Source organism: Strix uralensis, chromosome 3 (genome assembly GCF_047716275.1).
Source record: "Strix uralensis isolate ZFMK-TIS-50842 chromosome 3, bStrUra1, whole genome shotgun sequence".
Taxonomy (NCBI): Eukaryota; Metazoa; Chordata; class Aves; order Strigiformes; family Strigidae; genus Strix; species Strix uralensis.
Window position 1 is genome coordinate 6,252,154 of NC_133974.1, and position 20,649 is coordinate 6,272,802.

Below are 20,649 nucleotides of genomic sequence, written 5' to 3' on the forward strand. Positions count from 1 at the left end.
AAATTCCACTTAAAAAAAACCCTAAGTGATGCTAAAAACGTTTTAGCTAAGTCTAAATAAAGATGAAGATCAGGGTGGGATTTTTTTTTAAATAAGAACCTGCACCGTCCTGTTAGTGTGGAAATGAGTAAAACTGATTAGAGAGGTGGGTTTTTATTAATATTACTGAGCTAATTCAGTTTTCCAAACTTCCTTTCAACAAAGCTAAGTTTGCTTAGTTTCTCATTGCATGCATTTTGTAATTCTATTGATGGTTAACTATAGTACTATATAAATTTTATTTCACATTTACAATATATACCAGCATATGTTAAGTGTCTATTAATCCTCTTCACATATTTCAGTCAAAGTGAACCAGTTGATATGGATCTTTATATTCTAATCAGCAAAAGAAACATCACCTGGAAATACACAGATTAGTTTCATTGGTCCAAACTCAGAAAGAAATCTCTCTGCAATCATCTATATCTCCTATTTGGGGAGGGTTGTCAGAAATAAAACAGCTGGAGATTTTACTGTTGTTGTTGTTCATTTCTGGTAATCCTCTGCCTGCAGTTTCCCCTGAGTAAGTCCTGCTCTTGCTAATACACTTTGTGGTACACAAGTGTCCAATCAGTGTTCAACCTCTGTTTTCATAGATGTAGCCTCTAAGATTCTTATTTTGAACTTACTCTGTTATACATTCATAAACGTTAAGAAGTGTTCAGGATCATATGAAGGAACAAATTAAAAAAGGTGATGATTCTTCAAAAAAATGCTGATAGATTATTTAACGTGGATAAAGTAATTATGAGATTATAAACTCATTAAATTATTACTTTAATGGAACCATAAAGATCAGTAACACAAACATTCCTCACACCTCTAAAATACAACCTGCATCTCAGCCACATGAGGGATCTAGATGGTGCAACATCACCACACAACTCTTATTTAACACACTTGCTTCTTTTTTATATAACCTCCTGCTAGCTTCCTCACTTGCGTTTTTGGAGAAATTGGAGAGGAATACACCATAGAGAAACCTCCAGCCCATTAACACTCAACATTAATTCCCTTGGCCCTCCTGGGAAGAATGTCCTCACCAAACAGTAGTGCTGGCCAACTCATTCTTGTGAATTTACGTGTTAATCTACTTCCTTATGAACTTTTTGCAGAAATAAATCCAAAAGGTGTAAAACTTTTCCCCAGTCCCCAAACGACTTGCTGGGAAGGGCCAGATTTCATGTATTTTACATGAAAAGTCAAAAACTCCATGAGATCTTACTTATTCATAACTGAACATAGGGTCTGCAACTGAAGAACAAAATTAATTTTAAGTACAGGCTTTTTCCTAAACAATGGTCATCAGGAGTCTGAGCTTGACTAATCCTGTATCTGCCATGTTTAAATATATACATCTGCATTTCTTGGTAGCCTTATGACAACATTCTCAAGCTTCTTCTACCTTATGCTTAGGAATGCAAAATAATGAAAAACAATTATTAAAAAAATCCCAAAATCCTATCTGAGGTTTTCCATCTCATGCACTACCTGAACTCCATTTGGACAGGGCTGCTACCACCTTCCCATAAGACTCCCTATGTGCTGCATTTGAAATCTAAGTAATTAGGCAGGAAAGTGATGTAAATCAGCACAGATCCAACGGCAGAGCCCTGTGGAACCAAACTCCGGGTTTCAAATAGACATATATATTTTAAAGCAAGAACACCAAATCCAGCTACTTAAGACCCCTTTCTTTCTGTGTTAAGTGTGGAATTCAGCTTGAATCCAGAGATAAAAATCACAGTGTGGATCCATCTTTTACATGCAGGTCATTTTGTATCCTCTGACTTTTCTATCATCATCTATAGCTTCTAAACATCCTACATCCGTAAGAGAAGACAAACATTTCCTTCAGTTAGTACTTTTTAGAACAGATTTAACACTTAATTTTAATCAACTGACCATTTATTAATTTTTACCCCAAAATCCATTTTTTCCTTGAAGTCCATGATTAAGATGGATTTCAATATTAAGATGACATTCACCTGAAAACAAAAAAATTATAACATCCATCTTAATTAACTCAGTGCTAAGCTTTGCTTCCCTTACCAGGAATGACCAGGTTAGCATAAACACAGTTCTTAGTATACTTATGATTTAATTCATTTTACATTTGTAGCATACACCAAATGTTCTAAGCCAAAGAAAAAAAGATAGAAAGGATAGCAAACTCATGTATCCAAGTATGCACTTTCAATTTACTCTAAAATCAGATTTCTATAAACAAAAGTCTTGATGTAAAACATTTCTATAAAAATGGATGAGAACAAAATTGGTGGTTTTTGCAGAGCATAGCAGAACTGGAAACTAAAAATATTATTTTAGGTGGTGAAAACAAAAATTTTTGCATATGTAAGTGAATTATGGTGGGTTTTCCTGTTGCCTGTAATTTAGCTTCAGTAATGAGGAGCTTTTTGGGTCTTTCTGTGTTGTGTTTTTTTTCCCCCGGGGAAGAGGGGATTTTAGCGTTTCTTAGAAGTCAACTGAGAGGAACAGCATCTGAAAAAGATAAAAACAACTACTGATAAAATAATTAATTTGGTTTCAGCACAGAAGCTATGGAAATGCTGTTGTAGAAAACCAAGGGCAAACATGTGTCTTAATTATAAATCCTAATCCTTCATTTAATTGTTTAGTTTCCACAAACTTCCAAAGTTTGAAGTACACTGTATGGAACTTTCAAAATTAATTCAACTAAAACAGCTTATGATTGCTTCCTACAGTTTCTAAATGATGCTACAATTCATAATTTTACATTGCATGTTTGTCATGTTTGTTGCAAGTTGGCAACTACTGCATTTTAATGGAAAGGTTATGTATTTAAAATATTTTCTCTCCCCCCTTTTTTTAATAAGAATAGGAAATAGTTAAGACTGTATCTAACATTTCAATCATGTTTTGTAAATTAGGAAATCATTTATTAAAGGTTGAGCAATCATTATCCTCAGTGAAGTATGGGAAAAGTACTGTGAAATTAAATGACTTTTTCATGATCACTTAAAAATAAGGAAAACAAAATCAATTGCAAGTAATATCCATTTTCCAAAACATTTTTACTTTGCCAAGACTTTTAATGGCCTTTTTTACACTCCTATTTTCAGCAAAACTTCCAGGAAGAAAAGCGAGAGTTTTGCTTTAAGCAAAGAACAGGGACTAGGTCCACAGAAACAGCTCAGTTTCAAGGGAGGCTTCAAGAAATTTAGATCCACAGCAAATACAAGCTTGTGATTGAATTGCAGTTTGTGATGGAAAATTTATCAAGGGAACAGAATAGCTCATATGACTATCTCAATAGCTTGGTTTATAGCTAGCAATAAAACTGCACACATTTTACTACTTATGAGAAGCACACCAGCAGAGTGACACAGGGAAATTTACCCTTTTCAATAGAGTTGCATCTTATAAATTCCTTAATTGCAAAGTTCCTACTGGTGCTTAATGAAGACATAAGTATCACAAATTCAACAAATCAAAGCGAGAGGTTCTATATGACTTGCAAGATTTGAGCACCCTTGGTGGAAAAGTTTACATATGAAGAGCAATAAAAAGGTTGACTGAAAGTCAGAATTCAATTTCCTTGTCTGATGAAGATACTATTATACTGTACCCAAAAAGCCATTAAGGTCCTATAAAAAAATCAATAATCAATGTACCTTTTTGTAAGCAGAGGAAATAAAAATAAATCATAATGCTTAGCAATGAAGTTCAGGAGGTATATCAAAGGTCTGATTTACTACAAAGATGACATTTTGGTGAACCTCAAAAATACTTTGTCTCTACCAGCTTCAAGAGTTGATATTTTTTAAAAAGTTGACATTTCCAGTAATTGCCTCATTTTTAGAGCCATCATCCCTGTCCATTTTTATCTCAGTATATTGTTGATATTTGCTCAAATGTATTTAAAATTTTTGTTTAAAGTGACACTTTTGTGTTTAAGTAAGTCTAAGTAAACTGTCCCCCAGAGAACCGTGTCAACATCCAAAGCAAACCTATACTTAGAGAGATGTGCTGCTTGTACTCTAGATGATAATGGTGGTTGCCTAAAAGTGAATCTTGTATCCCCAGCAGTAACTGACTGTTCCAAACTTCTAAGTGACAATGCTTTCATATTAAAGTTTACCTGAGCAGTAGGTATAAAGCTTAAACTGTTAACTGCCCACAAGTTAGAGCTAACCTCCCTTTTCTTCCTCTGTGCTGATGTATTTTAAAGTGACAGTTATGAAGGCTGTTGACTTCAGTGCAGTGAAGCAAGTATTTCCCCGGACTATTTCAGAAGTTGCTGCAAGACTTCCAAAGATTCAATTTTGAAGGGCATCTTCCTAAAATCTCACAGCTACTAGAAAGTATTAGTTAAATAATTTCTATTATTTTCAGAACAGCAAAGATATAGTCAGAAAAAAACCTCAAAAGATAAAATATTGCTTGAGAGTACTTATCCTGACTGAATAGCCCATTTTGATCAAAATACAAAATTTCCCAGCTTGTCCATGACCATCTTTATTGATTTTGATTGTTACAAGCGTGGCAACAAATGACTTTGTTATAGGTCTCATGCACTGGCTATTTGAGATCCATTTCTATATCTGCAGCAAATCATTGCTGTAAAAGCAGAACTCATGCAGAGCAGTGAAAGTAGCACAAATTGCAACAGTGGCAGGGTAGGAAGTAAAGCTATGGTCTTAGGGGAGGGTCATAAAGAAAGTGCTAGTGAGCTGTTACAGGCTTGCAACCACAGCCAGAGCAGTGCACGAGACTCAACTCTATAAACTGCTGACTACCCTAAAGAGCCCATGAGATTTAGAAGTTCAGAGACGTAGATTTGGAGAAATTTTTCATAATTGTTTATGGTAACACTTTTTAGAAGTTCATATTGCAGATGCACATCCGTAAAGCTTGCTGCAGCTAGGAAGAATGAAAAATAAGAGCATCAAAATCTTTGGAGTGGGAAAGGGAGAAAAGGACGATAGAAATCTCTTGCTTGCATGCCTGATCCCAGACTGATACCAAGCCCAGAACAGTTCTTCAAGCAGATCTTTATCCTCAGCCCATATCTGCATCGCTCATCGTGTATCATCACCCAGAGAACAGCATGCAGAAGTCCTGAAAAACAGCTTAAACACTCAAAAACTTCTCACTTGTAACCAGCTGTCTCAGTTTATGTAATAAATCACCTTTCCCTACAAATCCTGCTTCACTTAAATCAATCTCTATAAGTACTCAATGATCACTAAGTCACCTAATTTATTTCAATCAAAGTTTTGGAAATAGGCCATGATTGTGACTAATTATTAAGGCTATTAGGGGAGGGCAAAAAAACCCAAATTCAATATACTGTCACAAACAATTCTTAAGACTCCTTTTACATTACTGCTATGTAACCATTTGGTTTTTTCCTTCCATCCCTGATAATGTTCTGGTTAAAACCACCACTGCGACAAAGCAGAGGAAAGGGATTCCCAGCTTGTCAGCTCTGGTGCCCAGCTCTTGCAGACACAGTATCTGTTGCCAGAAGGGTCTTCTCAAAGCAGATCCTGAGCAAGACACACTTGTTAAATGATGGGCAATATTTGTATCTTGCTAAGTGCAACCCTATCTTCTTAGCATGACCCCGTAAGCCCTTATAAGTGATACATCAGGCATGAACCAGCCCCAACGTACCACAGTTCTTACAGACACACGTTGTAACTTTCTACTCCATGGTCAATACCTTTGCAAAACCAGTTTTCTGGGACAGTATTTTAGATTACAGAAGGATTAACTTATTGTCTGTAATCAACATATTAGTGATAACAAAACATCCTACAGACAGAAAAAAGATGAGCATGAAATTTATTTACATCACAGAGACCAATCTCAGAGGGAAAGCAAGAAATTGATGAAACCCAATTTTTAAACAACATGTAAGTTTTTGCTCATGCTTCTGTTTCTCTGGTATTTCAAACAGTGGACTCCACAACACCTCAGCTGAGCTATCTATCCGCCCATCCCTGTCACGTGCCCCCTTACCTTTTGCCTGCTAGGCAAGAAACCGTGTGCCGCATCTAATCCACCGGCAAACAGGTGCTGCTCAGCTGCTGGGTGCACACTGACCTCTCAGCTTCTGCTGGGCCAAACAAACTGCTCCCTGCTCATACGTCACGTCCATGAGGGGGGAATTTAATAACTCTGATCTGCACCACTCAGCTAAATGTAGTTAAAATACGCCAAAGATTTTAGTTGACATTAGCAAGACAGTATAACTGAGTAAACTCATCGTCCTACCATACCACGCTAGAATGGAAATGCTTAGTTACAACCATCGTGGACAAAAGAGAATTTCAACATTCAGTAATAACAGTAAATAATGTTGTCCTTTAATCACACTTTGATGTTATTGGTAAGTAATAATCATCAGTGTTACACCCCTGCTAATCTCTACATAGTACTTTTCATGTACGTATAAAGTTACTTTAGAGAGACAAACTGCGACAAGCACAGCTGGAAGATTTGCTCAAGATTACAAACACCACCAACAGCAATGCTGAAAAGACTGGGTGTCCGTTCTCTTGACACCCAAGCCACCGCTACAACCATATGGCATCTTGTCTCCTATGTAACAGTTTCCATTGCTGAATCTCAAGGAGGTTTTTTATGTGAAGTTTAGCTGGACCCTAGATACTTGCTTTTAAACAAAGCTTCTATTTTCTCCTTCTGTGCAGTCTTGCCCTTTGTCACTACCAATTATCTCAGTGCATGAATTACCAGTTCTTTTAAAGGCTGAAGCCTAATGACCATGGGAAGCTGAGTGCAGGATCAGGACCTTGCACAAGTGCACGGATTCCACTCCTGTACTACACTACCAAACCCTGTGTTGTGCCTGAGGGGTTTCCACCAGTGATAAGTTTGGAGCCAGGGGAGCTGAGCAGGGAGGCTGGTTCACTTGTTGTTTAGAACAGAGGAAAATATGATCATATCTCACTTAACCTAATCACAAATCAAATTACAATTTGGTTTCAAACATTAAAACAATGCTTTGATACAACTACAGAAACAGTGCTGCATTTTAAGACATGTCTCATTTTTGCTGTTATCACACCAGGTACTAATTTAACCAAAGAATAATTGCTCACTATTAGAAATGATCTTAAAACTCCAATCTATGACCAAGTTTCTGGCTGAAATGTACAAGTAACTAAAAAGATGGGAATGGAAAAGGATGTCTGTAGTTGCTCTTTCTATGAAAAAAAAGTAAGGGCGAGGTCTTTTTTTTTTTTTTTTTTTCCCAAAACCCTCAGGCATCAGACCACACAAAGACATTTTAACTGGTCAAAGCTCAGAAATGTAAAGAGGAAGTCCTCTGGACCAAAGAAAACAGCACTCTTTCCAGAAGAAACTATGGTGGGTCTAACTGAGGTCCTTAAAGCTAAGACCCTTTCTAAGATGCAAGACTAAATTGATTCTTAAATACCTTTTTGAATTTAGAGATAAGAAGTTTATTGACTTCTATGCTTTATATTTAGTGGGTAGGGACCAACCTAAAAAATTATGGCTAACTGACCTAGAAATTAGCATTCATCAGACTGTCCCAAGTACAAACACGTTTCTGACCCTTTCCTGTTTGAATATGACAAAAATCATACCATAAATCACACAACATACAGACAAACAAGGTCCACTTTGAGATCACTATGATTTGAGAACACCAAGACTTGCTAGATCCAGATTTTAGTTTCCCTAAAAAAGAAGCAATTAACTAGTTGTCTTAGGACAGAGACCAGTATTTGGGATGAGGTTTATTTCAATATTTAACACTGTTTGGTCATCACTGGGATAATCAATTTTCAATCACTGCAATAACTCTTATCTTTACAAAGACAAAAGTAGTGGTCCACTTGGTGCTTAAACTCAAAGCAGATCCAGACCAAAGCAGATTAGTTGAACTACAGGATCATATAATCTCTGGCAATCACGGGTAGTCAAAAATTTTAACACTGAGTCCTAGTAGAGGGTTGCTGTCAGGATTAGGCATCTGGCAAACTGCTAAATTCCTGCCTTATCTGTAATAGTGGAATAAAATCAATTGATCATAAGCATTACTTTGAATGATAACTGATATTCACCCATTAATCTAAAATACACACATCCTATTATGATACCAATTCTCAGTATCAGAAATCTAAATACCAGATATATAAGTAACTGGCAGTTATAATTAGGAGTAGAGAATATATTATGTAAACAGTACTTCAGTTTCTACTGAGTTAGTATAAGACTTTCCTCTGAATCAATGACAAAATAAAACAATCAGATTTTCATAGCATATAAGATCATCTAAACATTGTCAAATAGATCATAACAAAACAGGAGTGCCATACCAATAGAAAACTTATTTTGATTATCTTCTAAGTATGTTCAATTATTTTTAATTTGTTTAACTGGGATATATACGAATATGGAAAAAAACAGTTAGAATGCTTGTTTTTAAAATATCAATTAACAGCTATTATTTTCACGCTGCAGAGCATTTCCATTTTTAGATAACATGCTTTTAACTCAAGATCCAACTTTAGTTGTTGGTCCACAGAATTCAAGAATCTCTGGACTTTTGGCATTCCAGTCTGAGTACAAATTAACATAATTCGAACAGTAGCCAAACACAACTGTTCTGAAATGAATTTCCCCAAAACTCAGGTTTTGTATTTTTATATTTGACCATCTGAAAGATCACAAAAATTGCACTAACGTAACTTTCTGAAAATGTAGCAAAAACATTTTCTCAAAAACAGCTCTAAAGCTGGAACCCCAAATTTCTACTTGATACTAAATATGATTTCCATTTTTATGGAAAACGTTTGCATTATTTCCATTAATGACTACCAAGAGAGCTTTCTGGAGTCTTTTTATTATTTAATTTCCATCTGCGAATAATTTATACTATCTTCTAATGAAAAACATTCCTTATATTTTATTTCTAACGTATTGTTACACCCTTCCATCTGAAAATATTAACATCTCAATAACATATACATATATATTTGTATACATATACACACGTATATACACTTACCATCTATTAGTTTTTAGATCTTGTGACAGATAACACATTCTTTAAATACTGAGGGCTTCTGAATTTTTAATATTTTGGGGACAATGATAAGGACATAATGAACTGGAGTTGGCGGTTCATTGACAAAGTGAATTCCACACAAAACTGTCAAGTTTATGTCTACAATGTTATTTTTGGCAGAAGAGTTCTTTGATAGGGAAAAGATGAAAAGAATTACAAGCATTGCCTGAAGAAGGCCGTGTTGAAAGAAATACTATTTTATCAGGGCTTAGTAGTAATGTGGGTTATAAGGAGACCCTGATAGTAGCGTGAGTCTACCTCACCCTACTTGCAGTTTAACAGAATAATCCCTTTCTAGTTAAAACACTTCTGAACAGACACTCACAATTGTTTATTCCGAAGAAGTACTCAGTGAAACTTTTCAAAAAAGTAAGTTTATTGAAGTGGTCTAACTCACATGAGAATGTGCTGTATCTTCCTCTACGTTTTAAAAATAAAAAATTGCAAGAGATCCTTTCATCTTGTACTGACAGCAGATATATTGAACTCACAGTGTATTTCTTGGAACTGAGATAAAGTGCCATTCATTCATTGTCAGAATTTAAAACTAATATTAAATTGACCTCAGCTTTTAAAAACTACAAGGGCATATAATTTTTTTTTTAAATTACAGTATTTTGTTACAGTAAGGTAATTCACAACATCAGAAAGTAACTGTCACTGGCATGCTTTATTTTTACTCTTTGCTGAGTGTAATCATACACACGACCATTTCAACAATATTGCTACTCACTATTTGTATAACTCAATTTGAATATGCTGAAAAAACTACTACAGATAACACTGGTGGATCACAAAATAACAAATAGATCATGTATTCAGATCAATTATTTAAGTAAAACTCACATCCAAATGCAAGGATGGTCACCTGAAATTAAAGCTAGAAGGCTGGATCCAAAAGCCAAAAACTCCACACAACTCAGGACTACAAGAAAGAAAGTAAATAACCCACTAGGTTGCAGGATCAGGGCAGAAGGAGCTTCATGTAGACAGCACAGTACCACAGCAAGAACGGAACTCAACAGCATCAGTGTGATCAGAAGCGTAACTGTATTTCTTCTGTACATTGGAAAAAGATTTTGCAAAATTTGGAATGGTTATATAGTTACATTTCAAATTCTAGAAAGAGTTGAAATTTAAAAACTTGTTATAAATCAGAATTCATTTAATTTTAAATTTATATTAAGTAATTACAGTTAACATCCAAGAAAGCCTAACTCAAAAGCCCTAGATCAAAAATTGGCTACAACTAAAATCAAATGTAGCAATTAATTAAATTCTTGAACCGTGGTACACATTATGATTTAGTTAGCAAATTCATCAGCCTCCACAAAGGAGCTGCCACATTACAATGAGCAGCTTAGAAGAGGGTTAAACCATGTTATCATTTTGGACACTTTCTAGACTTATAATCTAAACTATGTCATTTAATTAATTACTTGGGTTGAGTAAAAGAAAACTTACGCCCACTATTTCTGAAATGTTGCGAGACAAAAAATATTAATTGAATTCTTCTTTTGTAAACAAAGGAAAATTGGAACTGTTAGTTGCATTTAGAGCAATACATCCAAAACGTAGCATGGTATTATCTGCAGGACTGCATTCACCATTTAAATGGCAAAGAAATTAAACATATCTATTTTAATCAAATTATTTTTACTATTAAAGGCTGCTATAACTGGAGAAATAATTTACTGTACAGGGCAACTTTTAGGGAACACATAAAACTAGCATGCCAAAATAAGACAGAATTTTAACACTGGATTTCTGGCCTCCTACAACCTTTATTAACTCTATAAATAAGATTATAGTTAATTGTCTATCTTGTATGGCATTTATAAGGAATAGTTAAGCTAGAGAGAACTGGATATACAGAATTTGATATAGGAACCGTTTAAAGCAATTCAAATATCCATATGGATAGCACGAAAATATAGGGGTGAAGGTATTCCTCCAAGTAGCTCTATTTGTCCCAGAGTTTGATTACCCCAGACAGTACAGACTAAGGTGTGAAGACGATACAATTCTGATTTCAAAAACCCCTCTGCAGCATTCCTGTGCAGAGAGACACAGTTACGAGTCTGTCTTCAGAAGGACTCCTACCATTCTAAAAATACTGTCCCACAGCTGTTTAAAATTTATTTTTTTAGACCATAGCACCACTGTTTGGTTGTTTCCAATTTCTGAAACCACAAATAGTAAAAGTGTACTCAGTCTACTGCAAACATAAATAGCAAATGCACGCTTCAGCACTTTTAAAAGGATATGGAAATTGGCAACAAAAATGCAGTTCATGTTGAAAATTTACGAGGGCCCTGCCATATTTCTTCAGAAATACAATCAGGTAAAAATTAGGAAGATCTCTACCAGCTGGGTGGCATTTTTATGTTTTTTTTACTTATATTTTTTTTAACTGAAAGACTTTCATTATGCAACTTCTGGCACTTGATAAAATAGAGCATGGTACCTTTGCTAAAACCACAGCTTCTTTGGTTATGTTTAGCATTACACAAACATCTTTCACCTTAGATATCCTCTTGCATTAGTGTGTTTAATTTCAAATACTCTAAGGCACATTACTTTTTGGCAAAATTATTTTAATGGCAATCAGTAAATGAGATGTACAAATTATTCTTTCCCTCCCCCAATTTCACAGGTCATTTAAAAATAATCCAACCCTTCACAATTATACTTTCACATATTTGGAACTTTATGTACATATTTCTATTAAAAGCTAATGTAGTCCAATAATATCATATTTTTACATGGATTTATTTCAAGAAACACAGCACATAATGGCAAAGTATCTTCTAGGTAAAGGTAACAGTAGACATGTTAACAAATGTGATTACATTCTTTTGATGAACATCAAAAGTCTGAAAACCTGAAGGAAATGTCAATATTTTTTCGTCTGAAGTACACTTCTTGAAAGAAGTTCGGATCCCAAGGAAGTTGATGGGAGTTTAAAGTCAACGGGGCTGAGATTTCAGCCCTACCGTGTGTGAATTCAAGTGAGCTCACTAAGAAAAATACCTATCTAGAGTGCTATTTGTGAACTATTTTATCCCGACATAAATGCAACCAAAAGTAGAAACAGGTAATATTCCTTTTGATCAAAAGCAGTGTTTTGGTGCTTTCTATAGCAATAGACTTTTCTATCAATGGCATACCACTAGAAACCCTAACCTTTGAGATGTAACAGTCCAAAAATAAATAAATAAATAAATACAGCAATCTATGAGTTCAAACCAACAAAATCTTTTAAAGTGTATATATTTTATAAAGGATGGAGAGAATTATTTTTTTTTTCTGATCACTTGCAGCTAAAAAGATAAGCTGAAAATATATACAACTTGTTAGAATTTATGAGGAATTTCTTTTGGTACAGATGTTACTTACTACAATCTTTACTAACCATGCAGTTTGGAGGTGGCATAGGCATATATTTATATTCTTTAAAACAATTCTATACATTCTGAATGTTTTCCTGAGTAGACATTTTGTGTATTCACAGAAACCAATTTCCTAGTAACCTTGAGTGAATTGCAGACATGTATGCTTGATTTTGCCATGTACATTAAAAAAAAAAAAAAAAACAAACCAAAAACCAAACTAGAGATAAGATGATCACAGTCTGACTATGAAATAAAAGTTTGTCCAACAGGCCATAACACATTGGATAAAAGCACACATGTTAAATATTCTGTTAGATACATTTTTGCTGTGGACTTCATAATTTTTTTCTTTCCGATTTACTAAATCTGAAATACTAAATGTTTCTGACAGTAGGGTACTATGATTAAAACAGTCACAAGATCTTTTTTTTTTTTCCCCCCAAAAAAATTGGAAATGGATAAAGTGCTCTTGTACTGAATTTCCAACTGGTATTTGACCCAAATAAAAATTCCCAAGCTTGAAGTTGAAGCCTCAAGAGGGGACATGAGTCTAGAAATAACAATAAAATTGGTATCATAAGCCTGCAAATGATCCCGGCTGCAGACATGGGAACAGGTCATGACCTCAGGCTGGCAATCACTGCCTGAAGAGGTGGCAGTGCAAGCTAAGCATGACTAACTTCCTTCATATTTTTATATGCATGTTAAGATTTATTTTAAGAATGCACCATAGCAATTTTGTGCTCTCAGATTAGTTTATAATATATGACAGAAAAAAAACTCAATTTAAAATGAAATCACAAATTGGCATTTATCTCTCATTTAGCCTAACTTGAAGATCTTTTATATAGAGGGGCTTACATTTTGTATTTTACTTTTTTAATGTTGATATATAGAGCCTGGAATATTTTTCTTGAAGCTATCATTAGTATTTTAGAATGAAAATTATGTCCTGCATAAATAAAGACTAAAAGAAAATGTAAAGCCTTCTTTTAATTAACTAAAAATAAACTGATGTGCACATCACACTGCATTAGTATAGAATTACTTGTAGGATTGGGAATTTTTTTTGGTCGGGGGGGAGCAGCGGGGACATTTGGCAATTCCTTTGCTTCAGAAACTTTGTGTTACGCAGGTATTTTTCACTGGATATTATGCTTTGTGATGGAAAACCTTTCCCAACTGCTCATTAGAAGAAAAATATTAGTTTAAAATTTAAACTGTTTGCAAAGTATAATTTTAACTAGGAAAATTCCTGTTGTAAATATAGAACTGAAATACTGTGATGTGGTTAACTGCACCTGCCACCCAAAAGGATTTTGCAATACTATGCATAGACTTTAAAGGAAAAATTATTTGAGAGAAACAAATAATGGCAAGAGTACTAATAAATGTTTGATTAAATTTATTTAAAGGAATCATTTCAGTCCTTTTTAAAAAAATACTTCATTGAGTTTACTAATATCTACACATACAGAATTTAAGTACCTACTCTTGCACTTACATTAAGAATAATATTTAAACACATGATTTTCTTAAAGGTCGTCTTCAGGGCTAAGGCACACACACACACACACAAAAAATTAACATAGAATCAATGCTGTTTGCCCATCTGTTAATATGGGCTTAAAGGATAAACTACATTTGTAAACCACAACCTAATATGATATGAAAAAAAAATAATCTTTAAGATAGTAAAAGATATAACCTAAGACCACTGAAGCCAGAGAAAGAAAAAAAATTCATGCTTCTAACCATAATGTACTACACTCTTACACAAGAAAATGTTTTATTCTACAAGCTGTGGTTAAATAAATTATACACTCAATATGCATGGTGCAAAAATTTATATACCTCATGCAAAGCAATACTGAGAGAAGTGTAGCAAGCATCAAATCTATCTTAACTACAAAAATACTCTTTAGAAGAAATAACACAGCAGAAGGGTTAAGATGTAGAATGCCACTTGGAATATTACAGAAAAAAAAAAGTTTTGTCTGCTTTATTTCTACTGGGAAGCAAGGGAGAAGATACGGTATAGAACCAGTACAGCAGGAGAATGAGTGTAGACGCTAGTGCAAGGAGAAAGAAAACAGAATGGACAGAGACGAGACAGAGTAAACAGGAAAGCCATTGGCTTTTCCAATCCATTTTCTAGGGGGCTTTCTCAATGGAAAACATACATTTTCTTAAGTTAAGTCTTGTTTTGTTTTTCTCTTTAAACGCAAAAAATCTTTAAGCCCATTAGTTCCTTCAAATCACCCTAAACAAATATTTAAAAAAAAAAAAAAAAAAAAAAAGAAAACCCAGGAGAAATCGTCATTCTTGTAGGAATAATCAGACATTTGGCTTCTAGAAATACGCCTACTTACACCAAACTTGCAGCAACAGAAATTGGTCCTTTCTCTGGATAAAGTAAGGAAGTATCTGTCAGCAATATTTACAATTTAAGAAAATAAGTTATATAGTTTTTCTTGAACACTATTCAAAATTTCCTGAGCAGATTCTTGAAATGCAGTGGGACATCACTGCAGCTAAATCTGAAAAAGCTGAATAAATGAAATTTATATGTTGCATTGAAGAGCTCTTTGGTGCTGAACATCGGCATAATTTCTACACAATGAATTATTTCCTTAATTTGATGCACTTGAATGTGCGTGTCCAGTATTAGTAATGTTCTAACCTCTGAAATGAAAGGAAATAGCATCGCCACTCTAACAACAGGCAGCAGGCATGTACGTCCTAATTTTAACAAGACCCTATCCTAAATATTAAAAAGGTCTTCTTCACTAGAAAACTCAAAGTGGAGAATTTGGGCTCGAGTCCTTCAAAGACATACATAGGTCTGTAACAGCAAGTAACGAGAAGCCCGTTAGAATTTACTGGCACAGCTCCAAGTGTTGAAGTTCAGCTTGCTCTTAAGGATAAAACCCTGCTAACATATATGAGTTTGCTTGATTTGAGCCATGCAAGCACGCCCACCGTCTTAAAAAGGAACTACTCTTGCACGTAACATTTGGCACATGCCAAGCCTTATGGTACAAACCCTCTGGAACAGGGTCTGTCTTCCTAGCTGCATAAAGCCATCATAATCATGTGGTAGTGCTCAGACAGCCCAGTCAACACAAACAAATAAAATTACTTACAAAAACTGCATTAAACAACATTTAGAGTTGCGAAAGCCTGCATTCATAAATTGGGAAATAAATACCAGTCTTTAGGTGGACTGCTTGCCTTCAGACAACACATTTTTTCCCCTTTCAACTGGAATAATGCCTGCTTCTGTCCCAGCCAACTAACAGGGCCCTGGTGCCATGCTGTTATCTTCCCGGTCCCTGGCTTCTCATCTCTGTTTCATGCCCCTCATCCTGCAAAGTGTGGTCTCCTTGCCCCACCAATCCATGTCTCACATCCTCCAGGCACTCTCCAGCTTTCACAAATAATCACTTATGGCAAAGAAATGATGAGAATCAGGGTTAAGCCAAAATCCTGTGTTCTTCCCCCACATCATGTAGGGAAGTATGTTCGGCTGCAACCAACTTACTTTGCTCCAACAACTTAGTGTATAGTCTCTGCTTAAGTGTGATCCCATTCCTCACAGAGCAGATGCCTGCCCTCACTTTCTTTTAATATGCTCTCCATTTTAAACAACCTAACCATTTTATGCTCCCTCCCTGGTTCTGGGGCACCAGAGAGAAGGTGTCACTTATAGTCTCCTCGAGCTGCCAGAAAAGGCATTTGTGACACCCCCACAGCCCTGAGCTCAAGCGTGCTCTGCAGGGATGCAACCATCAGACCATTTCACTGCCCAGCTAAAAACCTTCCATTGAGTATGTGCAGCCAGTCTCTTTTGGGGACATCTTTCTGTATGGGAAATTTCAATTCAAATGGTTATAGCGTGGCAAAGCTACTGAAACAGGAACCACAGCAGGTCAAGGAACATTAAAACAGGCAGTGGTGCTGATCTGAGCCATACTGACACCATGGCTGGGTTCTTTGTATGAACACATTTATGTATTTCTGTTCTGAGAATTACCGCTCTTTTAGATCATTTAACAATAAACACAACAAATTTCCTAAGTTATGTTGAATCACATATTTCATAGTTCATTAAGAACATGTTGGGCTATCCAATGTGAACAACAATAAATATTTCACAGGATGAAGCAAAAATAATGTTTGGCTAATTTACTTATTTTTTAATCATATGCATCTTTCTACCATGCAGAGAAGCCTCCTGAAAGAAGAGTCGCAGAGACACAGAATAAATGCAGTCGCAGAAATACTCTCATAAGTATCTTGTCAAAATGTTGGTAAGGTCAGCAAATTGGTTTTTTTGTTTGTTCCTTAAGGCTGGTAAAAATTACAGAGCATATTAAATGCCTAATACAATGTAAAAATACGGATCAGTTCTAATCAAGTAGATGTCAGCATTAAATTAAAAAAAAAAAGAGAGAGAAGAGCGATAAAGGTACGTTATAATTTAACTATTCTGACTATTTCCGAGAAACACCTTAAAAGAGAAATGCCTAGATAAGGTATGCACAATATTTTGCATTTTTTAAAAATTACAACTTTAATGTAGTATGTGTTAAGTAAAATCTACTTTGGCTAAATACTAGGAACGATGTCTTCTATACTAAAATCTGTGTTCTTAACTAATCCCCTCATAGACTTACTAATTTCTTATTTCTTCTCACTTAACGCTACAGTTTTTCTTTCAATAATGAAGTATGTAACACATCTCCCATTTCCCTCTCCCTATTTTTTAAAGTTCCATAAATAAAATACTTCTACCTATTAGGCATATAAGGCATATATAAATCAGAAATTCTGCAGAACAGAGCTTTGGAACTCGTATTTTCAAAGATCAGTTAAGAAATATGTTACTCTAAGACCAAAGTCTTATTTATATGAGTTTGTGGCTTAACTGACAAGTATTTTTCTGTGACAAGTAAGGGCAGACAGTTTGTATCTTAAATACCATACTCCAGTTTTCAACCCATGTAGACGTCTGGAAAGGAACCAGTCAGTAAATTATATTATATCCCACTGACAGTCCATGAGATTCATTACTTCTACCAAAGACAAAAGAAAAAATATGGGAGAGGTGTGGGAGGATCAAAAATATTTGCAGCTCACAAGATTGCTTAATCAAAGTAAACAGACTTCTATTTTTAAAAATACAAATAGCAGTTAGTTCTTGGTTTAAATGCAAAGGTGGAATATAAGCAATAGCTTGCTACGTTTTTATGTGAGGCCATAGGCTAACTGTTTCTGTTTTACAAGCTGCCAGGAGTTTGACCTCTTTAATTTGCTGGGAGACATGGAAACAGCACCTCGAAAATTATATTTCTTAGCTAGTATGAATATTTTCTCTCTGCATTTCTTTTACATGAGTTTATGTAGTATTTATTCACAAGAGATTTTCCAATTCTTAGATAGTGGTCTCTCACACATGACAGACTTCATTGATCTAGAAGCCAAGATGTACAGATAATTGCAGTCAAAGCTGCAATTTAGCCTTTTTAATTCAAAAGTAACATCTGAGAAGGAACATTTCTGCATGAATTAGAATCTGAAGCTAAATAGTACTTTCTTTTCTTTCAGTAACCTCTTCAGCTAACAGCCCAACTAGACATTTACAAACTGGATTTCACCTTTACCATAACTGGTTCCATATGAATGAAGACAAATTCAGATTTATTTTTGTAATAGGAATTACAAATACATTATAACTCAATCATTAGTTTATTCATAACTTTTTAAAATCAAAGTAATCTAAACTTTATGTATACAGAATATTACTTTTACTATACAAGATGCAGACAGCCCCTTCTCTCAGTTCCAAATGAGAAGCCAAGCAAATGCCATTTTGAACTACAATACTTGACTGAATTTCCACATGAAGGTCACATTATATTCTACAAAACAAGAAATTTGAAATGAGGCTCTAAATATGTAGCATTTTTTGTCTTAATTGCACTCTTCAATTCTAGTCTAACAGTATTGTATTAAAAGTTACTCATGCTGTTGCATTTTACAAAAATTACTAATAGTTCAAAATCTTTAGAACTAGGTAATTTTTTCACTGAGCTCTATCTTTTCCCCTGAAAACACCCACACAGCCATCATTTCAGTTTGGCAGGATTCATAGATGTGCTTCAATGGCAAAAAAATTCCTTTGTTTTGACTGAAACTGGAAAGTGAGGAACTGGGTATATCTTTGGAGCTAGTAACTCCTTTGAAAATGTTGCATGCATCGCAGCACTTTCAGCAGTTAAATTGAAATTTATTTCCATTACACGTAAAAACATTCCGTTTTTGTGAAAATAGGAGAAACCTCTTTATAAACTTGGTAGCTACAACTGTAAAAATATTTTAAGCTGATGCATAAGAGAACATGTTTTTATTCCGCAGGCTTGTATTATGGGAAGCTTAAATACAGATTATCTCATTCAGTAACTCCCCACTTTACAGTAGTAGCAATTCATTCTAATTGCTTGGGTAGCACACTCAGGAAAAAGAGTATTTTTCCTTTTCACTGAATAATGTTTCATGTTCGGTTAAATGCAGGAAGTTACACCAACATTGGAATGCGATTGTCTGCAACTGCAGTTACTTCTTATTCATACGTTTGTGTTTAGCTAAATATTAAACTGTTGGGCATTCAGCATTACTTCTCAAAATATCTTAAACTTCTAACCAGCTAAACTAAAAAGGAATCTATCCACTACAATCAAGATAATTTTAAACCATGCATAATCATTTTTCACAGAATTTTTATCCTCCTGTATGGAGTGGATTATAGTAAATGTAATTCACACATGCTGTTTCTTATTCAGAGGAAAACACTGAATAAGGATGTGGAGAATTTCTAGCCAAATCTTCATTCAGATCCAAGATCCACGGACGCCACTGTAATTGAGAGACATTCACAACCAGATAGCTGTAGACTTCATTTTTGTTTAAAATAATACCTCTTCTACATGAGTTCCAACTAAAACATTAGTGTTATTTAACTTCTAGCAAGCTGCCTTGAGCTGAATTTACAACAGATTATAGTTTCTTGTTTTAATTTCGTTCAGAAAAGGACATTGCTTAAAACCGTACAGTTATGTTCACATCTAGATTATGTAAACGTGCTGCTTCTTTTCAGACTACTATAAAATTATGTGTAACTAATAACATTCTTCTTTCGGAATTTGACTTGCCTGGCAGTTGACAATGGAAAATGAACTATTCCTCCCATACCTCAATATATACACTTTACTATGCAAGTTACTCAAGTTCATCTTGCACAGCCTAAAAATGCCTACTCATAACGCTTAGCCTCTCAGGAATCTGAAATGTGTAATTAACTGTCAAAAAAGCAGTTTTATTGCCTTCAGATTTCAAATAAGTTGTGATTTAGTTCCACTGTTCTGACATTCTGCACTGTATCAAAAATAATTATTTTAAAAGCCATATGTACAATTTTTATTATAAGAGGGGACATAGTGTTTGAATTATACCATATTAAAATGAGTAAAGTAAAAACAACCCCAAGAACTATTAAAAGATGCATAGCTGGACAGTGATTTTTACTAGGGCTCTTCACCTATATAAGAGATGCTTATTTTAATTTTTAAAACATTATCAATTTCATATTGTTTACACTGCTAGCCTACAAAGAAGAAAACCTGATTAAAGCACCAAAATAAGTTGATTTCCAAGCTGACCTTATTTTAAAATTAACTCTAAAATAACAAAGAGCAGCTTCCTCAGCTATTCCATACATACTCATGTGCTGCTTCTCGGCTTCACCAAAGGACACTCCCCCAAACATCTGCAGCTGACTGAAGTCACTTCAGTACTTTGATTTCTGATTTGAAAAATTTATACAAATATTTACAAGCTGTGATTGGAAAATGCCCATAGAGACAATCACATGTTAAAATTATTTCATCCATTTATCCTGTTTCTGATTTGCCACACATAGAATCTTTGTAAAATTTTTTTTGCTAGGATTTATTTAGAATTTCAGTTAACCATGCCACCTTCTGTGTAACTTTTAAGCAACATAACACACTTGAAACTGATGTTCAGATGCCAAAAGAAAGG

The 20,649-nt window shown here is 34.7% G+C and overlaps 1 protein-coding gene across 7 annotated transcripts in view; it reads right to left on the reverse strand.

Annotated features, from left to right (window-relative positions):
- SUPT3H (SPT3 homolog, SAGA and STAGA complex component) overlaps window positions 1–20,649 on the reverse strand; it is a 279,545-nt gene that overhangs the window by 165,167 nt on the left and 93,729 nt on the right. Inside the window, exon 1 of one of the 7 annotated variants that reach the window (XM_074861398.1) lies at window positions 6,052–6,115. The exons of the other annotated variants lie outside the window; for them this stretch is intronic. Coding sequence (XP_074717499.1) covers window positions 6,052–6,086 — 35 coding nt within the window. The 5' untranslated portion in view covers window positions 6,087–6,115. Of the gene's footprint in view, window positions 1–6,051; window positions 6,116–20,649 lie in introns of those variants that run through there. 7 annotated transcript variants of the gene reach the window in all.